The sequence below is a fragment of the Eumetopias jubatus genome, unplaced genomic scaffold, assembly GCF_037043125.1.
Source record: "Eumetopias jubatus isolate StellerSeaLion01/CBP00866 unplaced genomic scaffold, mEumJub1_p1.0 scaffold_4, whole genome shotgun sequence".
Classification (NCBI taxonomy): domain Eukaryota; kingdom Metazoa; phylum Chordata; class Mammalia; order Carnivora; family Otariidae; genus Eumetopias; species Eumetopias jubatus.
The window spans coordinates 162,233,590-162,250,392 of NW_028274810.1; the positions used below are offsets into that span (position 1 = coordinate 162,233,590).

The 16,803-nt window shown below is 32.5% G+C and overlaps 1 protein-coding gene across 1 annotated transcript in view; it reads right to left on the reverse strand.

Annotated features, from left to right (window-relative positions):
• The window catches only part of ZC2HC1A (zinc finger C2HC-type containing 1A), a 48,195-nt gene that overhangs the window by 11,818 nt on the left and 19,574 nt on the right, over window positions 1–16,803 (reverse strand). The window contains exons 5-7 of the mRNA XM_028112270.2: window positions 16,306–16,454; window positions 8,212–8,311; window positions 7,505–7,604 (exon numbers count right to left, since the gene is read on the reverse strand). Of these exons, the coding sequence (XP_027968071.2) occupies window positions 7,505–7,604; window positions 8,212–8,311; window positions 16,306–16,454 (349 nt within the window). The remainder of the gene's footprint in view (window positions 1–7,504; window positions 7,605–8,211; window positions 8,312–16,305; window positions 16,455–16,803) is intronic.

Here is a 16,803-nt window from a genome sequence, read left to right on the forward strand (position 1 = left end):
CAGATGGTGGTGCTTGCATTAGACGTTTACATCACATTATTTAAAACATTTTAAAGTCTTTAAAAAATGCCTTCATTAGGATGTGGTGTATAGACACACACACACACAAGCACGCACACACATGCACATACACACACACACACACAGGAATATTACACAGCCATAAAAAGGATGAGATTGTGCCATTTGGGACAACATGGACCTAGAGGGTATTATGATGCTAAATGAAATAAGTTAGACCAAGAAAGACAAATACCATATCACTTTACTCATATGTGGAATCTAAAAAACAAATGAATGCACAAAGAACAGAATCAAACCTATAAATACAGAAAATGAACTGATGGTTGCCAGAGGGGATAGAGGTGGGGAAAAGGGCAAATGGGTGAAGGAAATTGGGCTCCCAGTTAAGGAATGAATAAGTCATGGGAATAAAAGGCACAGTGTCAGGAATATAGTCACTGGTACTGTAATAGTGTTGCATAGTGACAGATGGTAGCTACACCTGCAGTGAGCATAGTATAACATATTGAGAAGCTGAATCGCTACAATGTACACCTGAAACTAACATAACATTCTGTGTCAACTATACTCAAAAAACTTTTTTAAAAATGCCTTCATTAAATACATGTATTTTATATAATTTCAAAAATATTTGAGATTAAAACTTGATAGGTTTTTATTTGTAAAAGATTACTAGAAATTTTACCTATTGAGTAAAAGTCAGTAAAAATTTAGTAAAAATCAGATTTTTCTTTGAATTGCTTAACAATTATCAAAACACTATTGTTCCAAACAGTGGTTATCTTACAAAAGATATACGTGGCTTTGGAATAAGGAATAAAAATCGTATTTTCTTTTTCAGAAGTGACTGAAAATAAGATTTAGAAAATTTTAAACTACATTTTTAAAACACTTCTCTAATATGATAAGAACTACTCAATCTTACATATGACACAACAAAGTTCAATTTGAGAAAGGAGATGTGTAAAATCTAATAAAAATATAAAAATAATTATCTAATGCAAGTATTACATATTTTCTATATATGAGAGAATTAATCGGTATTTTCAAATTTTGAAAACCTAATTGAACGGCAGGTTCCAAAGATGATGTTTCGTTGTCCATATAGCTGTGTTATAAAATTCAACTCAGATGATCTATCTACCTATGTATAAGTATATGTGATACACATATACACACACAATTCAAATGTTACTTAGGCTAAATGTCAGTAAATGTTATTCTTAATTTCAAATCACTTAAACTATGTTCTTGTATAATTTGCTACTGTTATGCTACATTGTTATCAAGGTGTAACCAAACTAAAACAAAATTTATAAGTCTCAATAATGTAATCAAGATTATATATTCTTTATAAAAATTTATATATAGTATATTTTTATAAGCTAAATATAATTTTTGTATAAATCTATTTATATATAAATTTATATACTTGAATATATCTTTATATATAAAATCCTGATTACATATGTATATATATTTTTTGCCATGCAATAATAATCTACATTGGGGTGTTTATGTAAATTTAAAAATTTTTAGTTTATGAAAGAAGACCGTTCAAATATTTAAATCTTTCCCTAAACTAACCCAGATCATAAGATATGACAGACCATTTCTCATGTACCATCTTCATATTTATTTTAGTGAGCATGAACACTTCCTTGCTCACCATTTCCTTTTCTATCAAATCCCTTCACTTCTGTTCCTCAATCTCCAACAGCATTAAAGATAAAGTCAAAGCAGCAACAAGATGAAGGATATTTGGAAAGAAATTAAAATCTTTGCAAAAGTAGTAAATGTGTTTTCAAAAGGAATTCAAAGGCTTCAATCCAACAGACTGATCCTTGAAGTTTCTTCTCTTTGCCTTTCTTGGTCTTACAAATCATCAGTAACTGACTTAATGAGGGAAATAAAATGAGTATAAGAACCAGGAAGCCTGTGTCTATTTCATGTTTTGTTCAGACCTCAGGGGCAACGGGTGTTTCAAGCTGTGAAAAAAAAAAATCACCTTTACTGATGTTAACATTGAATTTATATACCTGGAGTTACTCTGAGAATTAATAAATTTGGGGAAAGTACAATAAAAAATCTACTTTGTTATGTATTTTTCAATTATTCACGAAGTCTGAGGAAATTATTTCAACCTGGCAGTAATCCATTATGGAACTATCAATATCAATGTTTTTAGAGTGTGCTTCTATGCTATTTTTCTTTTAAAAGTTTCAATTTGGTAATGTTGATTATATACCCAAGTGCTGAAAGAAATTAGGCAGAAATAAATAAATCCATTCAGCAGTAGAAGTAGTCTTGCTACTGCTAAGGAAAACATAAGAGGTTATTTTGAAGTCAACTAAACATATCCACATAGCATACATCTGGTGCAGACTAAGCAATCTGATACACATAATATATGATTTCAATCCATATGAAATTCAAGGATATGTCCTTAAATTGGCACCTAGATTTGGTCAGAGTCAACATCAAAGTTTATTTTTAATTTCTTGCTGTTTTTTTCAATTCAAGCACAGAAATGCACTGGATTAATAAAAGTTTAAAAAGCCTTTGGTTCCATGGACCACTAACCTACAAAGTTTCCAGATACTCCACATGACTTAAAAAAAAAAAAATTTCTATCCTTAAATAAAGAATCCTTAAAATCCATACCTTCAAATTATAATTGTCTAATTCCTATTTTAATTTCCTCATTCTAAAATAGAGAACAGCAAACTTTTTCTGTGAAGGGCCAGACAGTAAGGATTTTAGGCTTTATGGGTTATGCCCTCTCTGTCACAAATACTCATCTGCACCATTGTAGCATGAAAGCAGCCATAGACAATACATAAATACTTGGGTGTGGCCATGTTCCAATAAAACCAGTAGTTGGGCAGGATTTGGCTCTCAGAAGATCACCTGCTCTAAAATATAAAAATTTCATATATGAGAGGATGCCAGTATTTTAAAATTTTGAACAATTTCAGTGATTTCAGTGATGATTTTTAAAGGTTCTCCATATATTAAACAGTTATGATAGATATCACTACATTATCGTGTAATCCCAAATATATATTACTATTTGTCAAGCTAATACAGGTCTACAGATGATAAACTGTAATTCTGACCAAGACTTTTTAATTTAAAATGACTATCGGCAGTTGCATATAATTGCCCCAATATGAACAGTGTATCTAAAAAAAGGAATAATACTTTAGCAAGCTTTCAAAATATTTATAGCTGAGAAGGCATTCACACTTTAAAAGATATCTGGCAATGATATCAACCTACTGGAATAGGTTTTAATTTGAAATAAACTTTAACCTTGGGAAGGTCCTTGTTTATTGTTGATACTGAGAGTGAATTACTCAGGAGCATGCAAGCCACTCAGTCTTGTAAGACTGTAGTGAGCGAAGTAGGTATAATAAAAAGATGACTTCTGAAAGACTATTGGGAAAAATTAACCAGTTCGTATTTTGTATTTTTGTAGACACCCATAGTTATGATGTTCTGAGGCATTCAAAGTTTTGAAATGTGTCATACTTCTATTTTTGATCCTAAACTTATCAAATCCTACACATATGGCAAAACCAATAGCCTCAATCATTGGTATCCATGTAAGAAGCCACACTCTGCAGTTCTAGGTTGTTTTAGACATTTCTGGATCAATAATAAATGATAGAGAAGTTCATAAAAATCTAAACAATGTTCCACATAAATTCAATTCACACACATCAAAAGATTGGCTTATGAGAAAAGCCTGTTTACAGTTACACAAAAATGTACTTAAAAACCAGATATTTGTTTCTTACTTTTGTCAATATAATTAAAGTATGAGAAACCAAATTCAATTTATTATGAAATGCTTCTTAAATTCATTGTTGCTCTAGTTTTGCTATATCCACTGTAGCCTATCTCCAAAGTAAATGTCTGTTTTTCATAATAACTGAACAGAAGTAAATCTTTAATATTTGATATTTTAGCTACTGGAAAATCAGCTAAAATATCCACTTTAGCTGGTAATTAAGCACTAAGAAAACACAAATCTCAAGACATGACTGCGTAAACTCCCCGACACAATTCAAATGTGGTAATGTTTATTTAAAAACTTTGTGCTTCACCATACTTCTAAAATTTCCTAGGATTAAAGATAGTCCTCTTATACATTAAGAGAACATTTTTCCATTGAGGGAATTTTTTGCTTTAAAAAAAATCTGATAAAACTGGTTGACCCACAGGTTATCTAGAAGTTAATCACCAAATAAATGAGAATTTTTCCAAGATAAATTTTTCTGCAGCATGATTCCAACAGATCACTGGTATGCATGATTAAAGCTGGCCACAATAAAGATTATATACACAAGTCTCTAAACAATCCCAAATTACTGAAATGACTCTATTTCACTAATCTCAGAAGGTGATCAATTTCTTGAGCATTACAGCTAACCAGGTATCTTAATTCCACCTTTGCTCAATCCTGAAGCATGTATATCAATAGAAATAATGATTGCCATACAAACTTCAATTATCCCACCAGTACCAGGACTATGGTTCTATGATGTGCCAACAGGTTGACAAATGAGGGATTTGTTAATTCATTATTTGTTTCATTTATTCATCAAAAATTTATTATGTATCTGTATGTCAGGCATTATACTACATTTTATAGTTACATCTGTAAGCAAGGCAGACACACAGAGCTATCACAGAGCTTACAATCCAGCAAAGGAAAAAAAAAACAATATAATTAATAAATAATAAGTCAATACACTCAATAATTCTTTAAAAAAAAAAAGAACTCTGCCACTAAATAGCCATCAATGGTTCTATTTAATATAGTAATATAGTAATGTTCCGGTTAATATGGTAATATACTGGCCATAGGCAAACACCAAGGCTCTTTATAGTAGTTGGAAACATTCTTCTAACACGTAGGGACTCTATATAAAATGTACAATTAGGATTTACACAGTTATGTTTGACAGTTTAATACGATGTGAGACAACCATAAATTTTAAACCTTCATGGCACTGTGAGCAGTGCATAATTTATAAAATTACTGTGCTCAACGTCTTTGCTTGTTAGTAAAAACAAATTTTCTCCTAGGGATTATATAAATGTTGGTCAGATTGTGTTAGATCAGGTGCCGCGGTCTTAGCAGAGTCACAGAATGTTGTGAGTGAGACAAAGGAGATATGCACAAAGTCATATGGCTATTCATTAGCAAAGTAGGATCTAGAAGTCTAATTTTCTAATTCAAAGTCCGTGCCACTTTTCATTACACCAGCCAGCTTAAGACGCCCTATTAAGAGTACAGGGGAAGGTGTGTTGCGAATTGTGTAAGACTGGTGAATCACAGATCTGTACCTCTGAAACAAATAATACATTATATGTTAAAAAAAGAAGAAGAAGAAGAAGAAGAAGATAACAGGAGGGGAAGAATGAAGGGGGGGAAATCGGAAATTGGGAAATCAGACGAACCATGAGAGACTATGGACTCTGAAAAATAAACTGAGGGTTCTAGAGGGGAGGGGGGTGGGGGGATGGGTTAGCCTGGTGATGGGTATTAAAGAGGGCACATTCTGCATGGAGCACTGGGTGTTATATGCAAACAATGAATCATGGAACACTACATCAAAAACTAATGATGTAATGTATGGTGATTAACATAACATTAAAAAAAAAAGAGTACAGGGGAAGGTGTGAGTACAACTTAATATGGCCACCTGATAAAATTACCAGTATGAGAGGAAAGGCACTAAAAAGCATCAGCTTTTAATTCATAATCAACTGTAAATGAAACTATAACATAACATGGAAGGCAATTCTGTGATATGGTAAAAAGGATCTGTAAAAGTTAAAATACAAATTGTCGTCTACACTTTGATTAAAAATGATGAGTCAGCTCAATAAAGAAACTAAAAAAAAATAAAACAAAATCAGTTTTTTACCATTGAAAGATGAGAACATTTTGCTTTTCAACCACCTGTTCTACTGATAATCTGTCTCTTTCTTAAGAATAGCCTGTGTCTTCTTTTTGGAAGCACAACAAAAAGAAAAAACATTTAACTAATCAGATCTTGTTAGTTGATCTTTTTCTTTTTCTGCAATGATAATTACATTAAACTCCTTTCAGATTTTGTACTTTCTGTGTAGTCCAAATTAGGAAACAAGACAGTTGCTCTCACCTCATACAGAACCCTGTGTATATATTTCCTACATTAAAAAAAAGTGATAACCCATATCCGAAAATAATGTGTGCTGTATTTCCTAAATCAACTTTATCAGTATCTGTAAAGTATACACATAAGCCCTCATTCTAAAGATCACATGGTAACCCTTAATTTTCTGATTTACCAAAATGGAAGAGAAAGGGAGTTTTACTGAGATAGGAGGATTTTTTTAAATCTCTAGTATATTACCAACAATTTTTCCCACAATTAAAATAATCGTGGAAAGCTTAATTATGCTACTTTCTTAAAAGCCATGTATATAAAACTGTAGAAAGATTAAAAAGTATTTTTAAAATATTAAGTGGAAAATAATCATCCACTGTTAATATTTCAGCATATTTTGTCTTTTTTGTCTACACACATTTTTATAGTTTCTATCTCAGTATACATGGGAGTTTGTATCCTACATTCTTCTTCTGTTATAGTAGAATCAGCCCTTTAAAAATGTATATACATTTTATGGTTGCCTAACAACCCTGTATAGACTTATAGTTTGCTATTCAAACAAAGCTAGCAATTTAGGTGATTTTATTTTTTTTACATTGTAATAAAACCATGTGAAAGAAACCAATGTTTAGAAGCAAATAGACTCTAATTCGTATCCTGCTTCCAACTCTTAATAGCTGTGTGGCTTTGAGCAAATTTGGTTCTCAGATCCCCTCATCCTATGGTCATGGAGTGGTTTTAATAAAAATATATGAAAAATGTTTAGCACAGTGCCTGATATATAAGGTTTCATAAATAATGGTTATTACAAAAATGTTCTGTATTTCAAATGATTTCCTTAGACTAGATTTCAAGAAGTAAAATTATTCAAAAACTATGAATGTTTTTTGGGCTCCTGATACATGCCACTAGATTTTTTTCCAAAATGGTTATCTTTTCTTTTTAGTTATTATTATGTTACGTTAATCATCATACATTACATCATTAGTTTTTGATGTAGTGTTCTATGATTCATTGTTTGAGTATAACATCCAGTGCTCCATGCAGAACGTGCCCTCTTTAATACCCATCAAAATGGTTATCCTAATTTAGACCCTCAAGAGTAGTAGTGTATGTGCCTCTGACCAGCAATATGTTAAAAGACAAATGAACTTTAGAAAGAAAATCAAGGTTAGTAAAAAAGCTAATTACCTAAATAAAATAAAACCTTAGTATCATTTGCATGTATGTATGTGTGTGTGTGTGTGTGTGTGTGTGTGTGTGTGTGCGTGTCTGTATATCACTAATGAATTAAATTCAAATAGACTTACCCTACATGAGGGGCTGCTACCCCTTTATGCGAGGGAGATAAGGTCTGAAGTTTGTTTCCCAAAGAGCTGCTAACTGAAGACACTTTACCTGAAGGCACACCTTATAATAAAAAAGGTTATTAGTTTTAACGACATTCTGAAAAAGTAAAATCACATAAAACAGAGCATCTGACAAGGAAAACAATGCTTTAGTGGCAATAAATCTTTGTGGCAACAAATCAAAACAAGTTATCAACTAAGAAAAGGTTTTTTAAAAATGGAATTTCCAAAGAACATATAACATCTTTCATTTCTAATTTCCATATTTCTTTATTACAATTTACATATAAATAAAGGTGCACTTCAGTTAGTCAATATCTCCTTCAAGTCATTAAGCATGTGTCTATTAGGACAACTGTCAAGTTCAGAGCAGTATACATGAAAATGAGGGGAAAATACTATGGTCAAAGAATCAAGAAAAGAACTTGGTTGACTACTCTGATATATCAGTAACAACATCAAGGATAGACATTTAAGGTGGGAAAAAAGGACTACGAAGTATCCTAAGTAGAAAGTTATTGAAAGTTACTTTATTTTTACCCAGAAAGAATTACTTAACCTCCACATCTCTTCCTAATTATAAATCTATTTTAATAATCCAAAATACAACACTATCTTCATTTCTGTCTCTAAAAAAAAAAAATCAAGTTATTTGTGGAGCTCATTACCTACAACAGTTTTGCTAGTGCCACTTGGTTGTGGTAATCGTGAAGATCCTGATGGTGCAGTTCCAGGAGAATTTGACTTTTTAAGTGCAGGCGGCTTATACTAAAATAATGAAAATAAAATATTTTATTAACATCACTTTTTGATTATAGGTTGTAAACTAGTATTTCAAAAGCTCACATACCCTTAAATGAGCAATTTTTTTATTAGCTACTGAATTACCCAAATTGAGAAAGTACAGATTAAAATATATTGCCTCAGAGAGAGGTTCCCAAAATATGTTCCATTTCAAAACTAGTGTACTAAGTTTGGCTCAGATGTTCCACTGCTAAAATAAACTAAGAGCAGCTTTGCCCAGTTCACAGAAAAAAAAAAAATAGGTCAAATGGAAAAAATTTCTGCAATGTGAAGATTTTAAATGACGAATATTAATAGAAAAACTTAGAAACACCCAATGATACTCACTTAGCAGTGCAGCTTTAAAGGTCAAATTTTTTACATGTTCCTAGGTATGGTTTTATATTTCATACATATAATCCAGCCATTTTCCTACTGATACTAATTCATAAGATTACAAATAAGTCTGGACAAGTTTTACAATAGCTGCCTTATGGATTTCCTGAATGTGAAGAGAAAGAGCTAATTCTGGCTTCACTATCCTCACCAGATCATGTTAGATGAATATAGAACAAGGGTTGAGGAACGATAGGGTATTTTTTTTTCTCTACTCTCTAGAAAGATATCATTATCAATTTTATTTTACTGTCTCTTACCTGACCAATTTTGCTGTTACTAAATATTAAAGTATCTTATTGATCACCTGCTCCAATATAACAAAATGAATTTGCCTGAGGTTATACCCCAACTTAACAACACAAAAGTAATTAAGACTCATGCCACTTTAGTTCTAGCCCTATGCTTCAACTACAAAGTGATGACTGTACTTGAGATTTAGCCCAATACCATAGTGCGAATGCTTAGGACTTGTGTGAAAAACTGGTTTTAAACATAATCTCCAAAAGTTAAATCAGATTTTATAACCAATAATCAGTATAAAATTTAAGATGCACCACTACTAAAAACTGCTAGCTAAACACAAATTTTAAAGTAAAATATTATGTTATATTTATAAAAAATATTTAACAAAATTTAGTATGTGACCTTTTAAGGAAAATAAATCCTGATAAAAAGGCTTTTCTCTCTCTTTCTTTCTCACACACACACAAATTCCATGCACATTTGGCACTATTATCCCAGAAGTGGAAATTTCTTAAGCACTTGGCAACTAGAAAAACTTCAATAACTGTCTGTCAAATGAACAAGTGACTAGGACCCTTTGGAGATAAGCCATATAGACACTGTTTCTTTGAAAACCTAAGAGGTGTTTCTGGTTTAAAAAGGCAACTAGCAACTGATGAATTACTGAACTCTACCACCAAAACTAGTAACACACTATATGTTAATTGATTTTAAATAAAAATAAATAAATTTTTTAAAAGATTTTATTTATTTGACAGAGAGAGAGATATTGAGAGCAGGAACACAAGCAGGGGGAGTAGGAGAGGGAGAAGCAGACTTCCCGCCGAGCAGAGAGCCCGATGTGGGGCTCAATCCCAGGACCCTGGGATCACGACCTGAGCCGAAGGCAGAGGCTTAACAACTGAGCCACCCAAGCGCCTTATAAATTAATTTTTTTAAAAGGGAAAAAAGTGCATCTGGGGGCACCTGGGTGGCTCAGTAGGTTGAGTGTCAGACTCTTGGTTTTGGCTCAGGTCATGATCTTGGGAATGTGAGATCGCCAGGGTCGGGCTCTGCGCTGAGCAGGGAGTATGCTTGGGGATTCTCTCACTCTGCCCCTTCCCCACTCGCACATCTGTGTGCTGTGTGTCTCTCTCGCTCTCTCTAAAATGAATAAATAAATCTTTAAAAGGGCATCGGATTAATATCAGGGTCTCCCACTAAAATAGCAATGAAGACGTTAGGAAAGATTTTAAAACTAAGAATATGGAAAACAAGCCCTAACAAAGACCTGTTAAAATATCACAGGCATGTCTACTTAAAAATAGGCTCCATAAAACTGGATTAAGAAATAGGATTGGTGAGCCACTCATATTGTGCTAACTACCAAAAAAGAGCAAAATGATTAGCATAAACAAAGAGTGCTGGTACAGCATATATTACATATGCAGAGGTAAAATCTTTAGGCTTTCAGAATGAATCCAGTAATCAACAATTTTGTATAAAGCCATTTTAGTGATCAGAAAAACAAAATCACTTTATTTTTATACAGTTATATTCAATCCATATTTCTTTCATTCATTAAATATGTATTTGTTAGATATTTATTATTTCATGTGCTTTTATATAGATCACAAATCTAATAAATTTCCTTAGTCAAATATTTATGTTTATAAAGACTTTTTCTTGAAATTGGAAAGAGCTTAAAGAACAAGGAGGGCATTCGAGCCACCCAGGCGCCCCGGAGGGCATTCATTTCTGATAAAATAGTAAAAAGGCACTATTTGGACCGACCTTTCAACTAAAAAGTAAAAATGCTCTGGAAAGTATAAAAAATCACTTAAAAGCAATGAATGTCAGATAAGAAGAAAAAAATAAACTGTGGGCCAATAACATTTAAGATTGTAACAATAGACTGGCCATCATGTGGATTTGCTATATAAATCTGCATTACTAGGTGGCCAGGCAAACTAAGCCAAAAATTAAAGTACTTCCAAATTAGTAGTACTCTTAGATACCCGGAAGAAACAAGAAGGCTCTTCACATGAACAATTCTCATGAATAATTTTTTGAGGGCAACAAGTACCAAATGATCAATAATAATTATGTACATAATGATGTAAGAAACCATGATTGAGAAAAAAAAAGCAAGAACGTTATCTACAAAGATCACATGATACAATTATCAGATACATAATATAAAACAATTATGCTTACTAGATTTAAAGAAATAAAAGACAATTTTGAAAATATTAACAGGGAATTAGAAACTATAAAAAGTAACATAGGAAATTAGAAAAATAGACAACCTCAATAAATTAAAAAATGCAGTAAAAGATTACAAACTTAATGGTGGGGGAGTGAAATAGCTGCTTAACTCTCCTATAGACAATACAAAAGGATCCTAAAAAAAAGAAGATTTTAAGAGACTGGAAACCATCCAAAAGCAGTACTTCTAGAAAACTAGTAACTGTGTATTCTGGGTTTAACTGCAGGAAAGAGAAAGAAGGAAGGGGAAGGGTGAGGCAAGGAAAGAAAAGGAAAAAGGAAAGAGAAAAACATGACCTATATTTGGCAGTTATTATGAATATGTTCAAAAAGTAAAGGGATAAATATACAAGAATTAAAGGAAAAGATGGTAATAGTGAATAAACACATAGAAAATCTCAACAGAGAAATAAAGGCAAAATATAGGCATTTTTTTCAGATAACCAAAACTAGAAAATTCCTTGCCAGCAGATCTGCACTCTTAGAAGGCTAAAGAAGCCTCTTCTGATTGAAGGCAAATGACAAAATATGGCAACTGAGATTTAGAAGAAGAAATGAAGAGATATGAAAATGATAATATGGGAGTAAGTAATATGCAAGTAAAATACAAAATACGTGTGTGAGGATGTGGCAGAGGCAGAAGAAAAAAAACCAAAGTATATGTGGGTGTGCATAAACATACATGTGTGTATATGCATGTAAATGATTACATATTTATTTTCTTCTAATTTCTTTAAAAGACAGATGACTTTTAAAGGTGTAAGTATAACACTGTGTAACAACACACATCAAGAATACTGATGGGTTTAGGGGCGCCTGGGTGGCTCAGTCGTTAAGCGACTGCCTTCGGCTCAGGTCATGATCCCAGGGTCTAGGGATCGAGCCCCACATTGGGCTCCCTGCTCAGTGGGAAGCCTGCTTCTCCCTCTCCCACTCCCCCTGCTTGTGTTCCCTCTCTCGCTATGTCTCTCTCTGTCAAATAAATAAAATCTTAAAAAAAAAACGAAAAAAGAATACTGATGGGTTTATAGAGTTACATATATATAACAATAACACTAAGATCGGTGAGAGATATGTGGAAATATCCACAGGTGGGGATAAGTTAAAAAATGCATTTTGTTATTCCTAGAATAACCATTTAAAAAAATATGATGACTGAAAACCAATAGAGAATATAAAATATCTTTTACTAAGACAAAAGAAGCAAGGAAGAAGTATCAAAGGAATAAAAAAAAGACAAAAATAGAAAACAGCAACATGGCCGACTCAACCACAAACATATCAATAAATACACTGAGTGTAAATGCCTAAACACTTCAACCAACAGTTTGAGGTTGTCAGACTGGATTTTAAAAAAGATGAACTAAAAACAGGCTGTCTACAAGAGATGCAAAAACACAAATTTAAGTGAAAGAATTAGAAGGAAATTTAACAGAATTAAGCTGAAATGGTTATTCATTATCAGATGAAACACCTTCTGACAACACAGATTCAAGTTAAAGAACTGAAAGGAAATTAGCATGATCAAACTGAAACAGCAATACACTATCAGATGAAACAACAACACAAAGAATGTTGCCATAGACAAAAAGGCACACTCCATATGATATAAAGGTCAACAAATAGGAAAGATGTAACGAACTGTAAATATAAATACAATTAATAAGAGAAATTCAAAATACTTAAGTGAAAAGCTGGTGAAATTAATGATCCTGAAAAAGTCAACAATCATAGATGAAGATTGTAGGAACATTCACCAAAAAAGACCACATGCTAGGCAATAAAACAAATCTCAAAAGATGAAAGTCTTACCAAGTATGTTCTCAGACCCTAAGAGAATTAAATAAAAAAAAATCAGCAATAAACATCTAGAGGAGCACCAAATATCTGGAAGTAAATGACTCACATTTGAACAAACTATGAGTAAAAGAAGAAATCACACCAATAGGCATTATTTTGCTGTATGCTTTTGATAACTGTTGAGGTAGGTACATATTATCCCCATTTTATAGATGCGAATGTGAAGGAGACCAATTTATCCCTCATCAGGGTGTATTTTAGAGCATGGAGGGAACTAAGTCAGCTGGAAGGGAAGGAAGGTATGGATTACGGAGGGTCGGGAAGATCAGGCAGAGAATATCATACTCCAGTTAAAAAATAAAAACAGGTGCGCCTGCGTGGCTCAGTCGCTAAGCGTCTGCCTTCGGCTCAGGTCATGATCCCAGGACCCCAGGTCCTGATCGAGCCCCACATTGGGCTCCCTGCTTGGCAGGAAGCCTCCTTCTCCCTTTCCCACTCCCCCTGCTTATGTTCTCTCTCTGTGTGTGTCTCTCTCTGTCAAATAAATAAAAAAAAATCTTTAAAATAAATGAATAAATAAATAAATACAAAATAAATACAAACATACAAAAAATACAAAGATAAAAACACCAAAAAAAAAAAATAAAGAAGAAATCACAAATTAGAAAATATTTTCAACTATTTTCAAGTGAGAGAAAATGGAGGAGAAAATAACTACAAATCCATCATGACATCAAGATTTATAAAGCCATAGTAAATAAAAGTGCAATTATGGTCTGGAGACTATATAAAAGGCAAAAACTGATTTATATGTAAAATCAGAATAGTGACTATTTTATGGGGTGAGGGTCTAAGAAGGAGAGAACATTACAATTCTGGGAGTGAAACAGGATAGTAGAGGCTTTATGAGATTGATAATACCCTATTTCTTAACCTTTTTGTGGTTATGCACGTATGTGTATTTTGTGTTTTTTTTTTTACATGTATAATTTACAATAAAATAATTGAGGAAAATAAGGAGGAAAAAATCAGAATAAAAGTGTTGTATAAAATAAGAGGGGCACCTGGGTGGCTCAGTCAGTTAAGCATCTTGACTCTTGATTTCAGCTCAGGTCATGATCTCACTATCATGAGAACGAGCCCTGCACTGGGCTCCACATTGGGTGTGGAGCCTGCTTGGGATTCTCTCTCTCCCTCTGTCCCTCCCTTTCTCTAATAAAAATAAATAAAATTTAAAAATTAAATAAAAGCACAAAATTAAATTTTTTAAATATCAACTAAGATGACTTTTAAAAATTTTTTTTTCAAATTTTCCATAAGGAACAGGAATGCCTTTAATAAGAAAAAAATTCATTAAAAACTGAACACCATCTTTCCAGATTTAAACCTTATTACTTTAGAATGAATAGGGTAATTATCAATCAGAATACTGAAAATTCCTAAATCACAAAATACATACTGAATTGGTTTAAGCTCATAAGGTAACTGAGCCAAGGTGAGAAAAGAATACTTCAGAACCTAAGTTACAAACAGACTATTTCAATATAATATGTTCTTTTAAAATAATAAAATGTTTTAATTTAGTATATACTAGGTAACATTTTGGGTTTTCTATTCTTCATGAGTCGACTTTAATATGCCATGATGGAACTTGATAAAATTCCTAATGAAGAAGAATGATGGAAATTTAACTAAATGGGGGAACTTCTTGGTTTTACCAATAGGAAATAGATCTTCATTATATTTTTTTCATTATTTTGATCAGAGCAGGGTCAAAAAGTGGACTGTAACTGGGTTAGATTATAGTTGCTAAATATAATAAGGATGCATTTTAAGCATCTTTTGGAAAAATATTCTATTTAGTTTACTAATATAGACTCAGTACTTGGTACAGTAGTGCCTCATTCAGAGAGGGTACTCAATAAAATTTTCTTGAATGAATAAAAATGAGAAAATATGGGCTTACATTAAAATGAATATATATGACTGGGCATACAATCAGAACTGATACAGTTTAAAGTGGTAACCATCAGCTACCTGGATTTTACATTTACAATCATTTGGCACCAAGTTGATGGAATATAAACATTCTATTTCTTTTACTCTAATTCTTTTATTATGACAAAAGAAAAATCATATAAATGATCTTAACCATTTAAGTAAAAGATAAATGTTTTTGACATCTGTTTTAGAAATTCTTCAAAATGAATTTTCTTCATTCTTTCCCCACAATGATGATGATCCAATAATATTAACAAAAATTCAATATGGATCCTCTCAAGAAGGCTCCAATTGTAATGGAGTCTTTTAATCCAATATTTGATTCATAAGTAACAAGTGAAATGGATTTGATTATTATTGCCTGCTAGATTTACAGTACTAAAAAAACTGTAAATGAAAGTCTTCTGAAAAATGAAGTTTGCTGAAAAGTATTACATTATCAGGGCCCCTGGGTGGCAACAGTCAGTTAAGCCTCTGACTCTTGGTTTTGGATCAGGTCATGATCTCAGGGTCGTGATCTCAGGGTCCTGAGATGGAGCCCCACGTCGGGCTCCTCACTCAGTGGGGAATCTGCTTGAGAGTTTCTCTCCCTCTCCCTCTGCCCCTCCCACTCGTGTTCTCTTCTCTCTCTCTCACTCTAAAATAAATTTTTTTTAAAAAGTACGAAAGTATCAAAGTTTTTGTGTCACAATATGCTCAATGAAAAACAACAGTACTGTAAAAATTTCATATAACAAAATCCATATATGGTTTATGGCTCTTGAAGTGCTTTCACATATACCATCTCATTTGCTTCTCACAAAAATCATATAGACTACTTCACGGATGAAGAAATAAAGGCTCTCATACATGAAATGTTACTTGCCTAAAAGTTCAGAAGTAACAGTTGGACTTAACCCCAGGATTTCATTCCCTTGGGCGTATGGTCATATGTACCATGGAAACATTCAGGACTTATCTGATTTTCAAATTTGGATTTTTACTGCCATTTTCTCACTCTTCCAAACCCTCTGATTTCCTCTGAATCTGCTTCACCTACTTTTTAACTAGTTTTCTTACCTTTTCCTAATACCTTCTTCAACCTGCATTATTTTCAAGACTCTACTAACTCAAGTCCATTCAATTATTTGTTCTCAATTAAACATTCAAATTTCTTACTAAATCCCTGAACAATATAAAACTTTAAGAAGGTAAGAAAGCTGTAGCTAAATGTTCTGTAAACCAGAAGCAAAAAATTGTGCACCTGAGTCATTTTCTCCTTTATTTGTAGAAATAATTGAACATTTCACCTGTGTCCGAGAAGTCGCCTTTCCTTTGGTATCAGTAGAAAATTTGCCTTTATTACTAATACGTGCTGCCTGTTCTTTACAGAAATTAATATGTCTATCAGCTGCATTTTCATTAAATCTCCTCTGGCAATATGGACACTGAATATAATCTAAAACAGAAAAAAGGAACAGATTAATAACATAATTCTTGAAGTGAAACAAAGAATTATAAGTTTTTATGAACAGTAATTGAAGATGTATGACAAAGTAATAACATTTGATAAGCAAAACTTGTCATTTCCTTATAACCACCCAACCTGACTACTAAATTTAGTAAAGACATTTAAGAAAAAAGTTTGCTAGTATATGATAAATTCCAATTTTCTGCCAGCCTAGAATCAAATTTGAGGGGGGGAAAAAAAAACCCAAAAGATAAATCCTTAGTACAAAAGATGGAATACAGAGAGGAAAAACAGGATTTCTTCTTTGCCTTTATAATATACCATATGTTTTCACCAT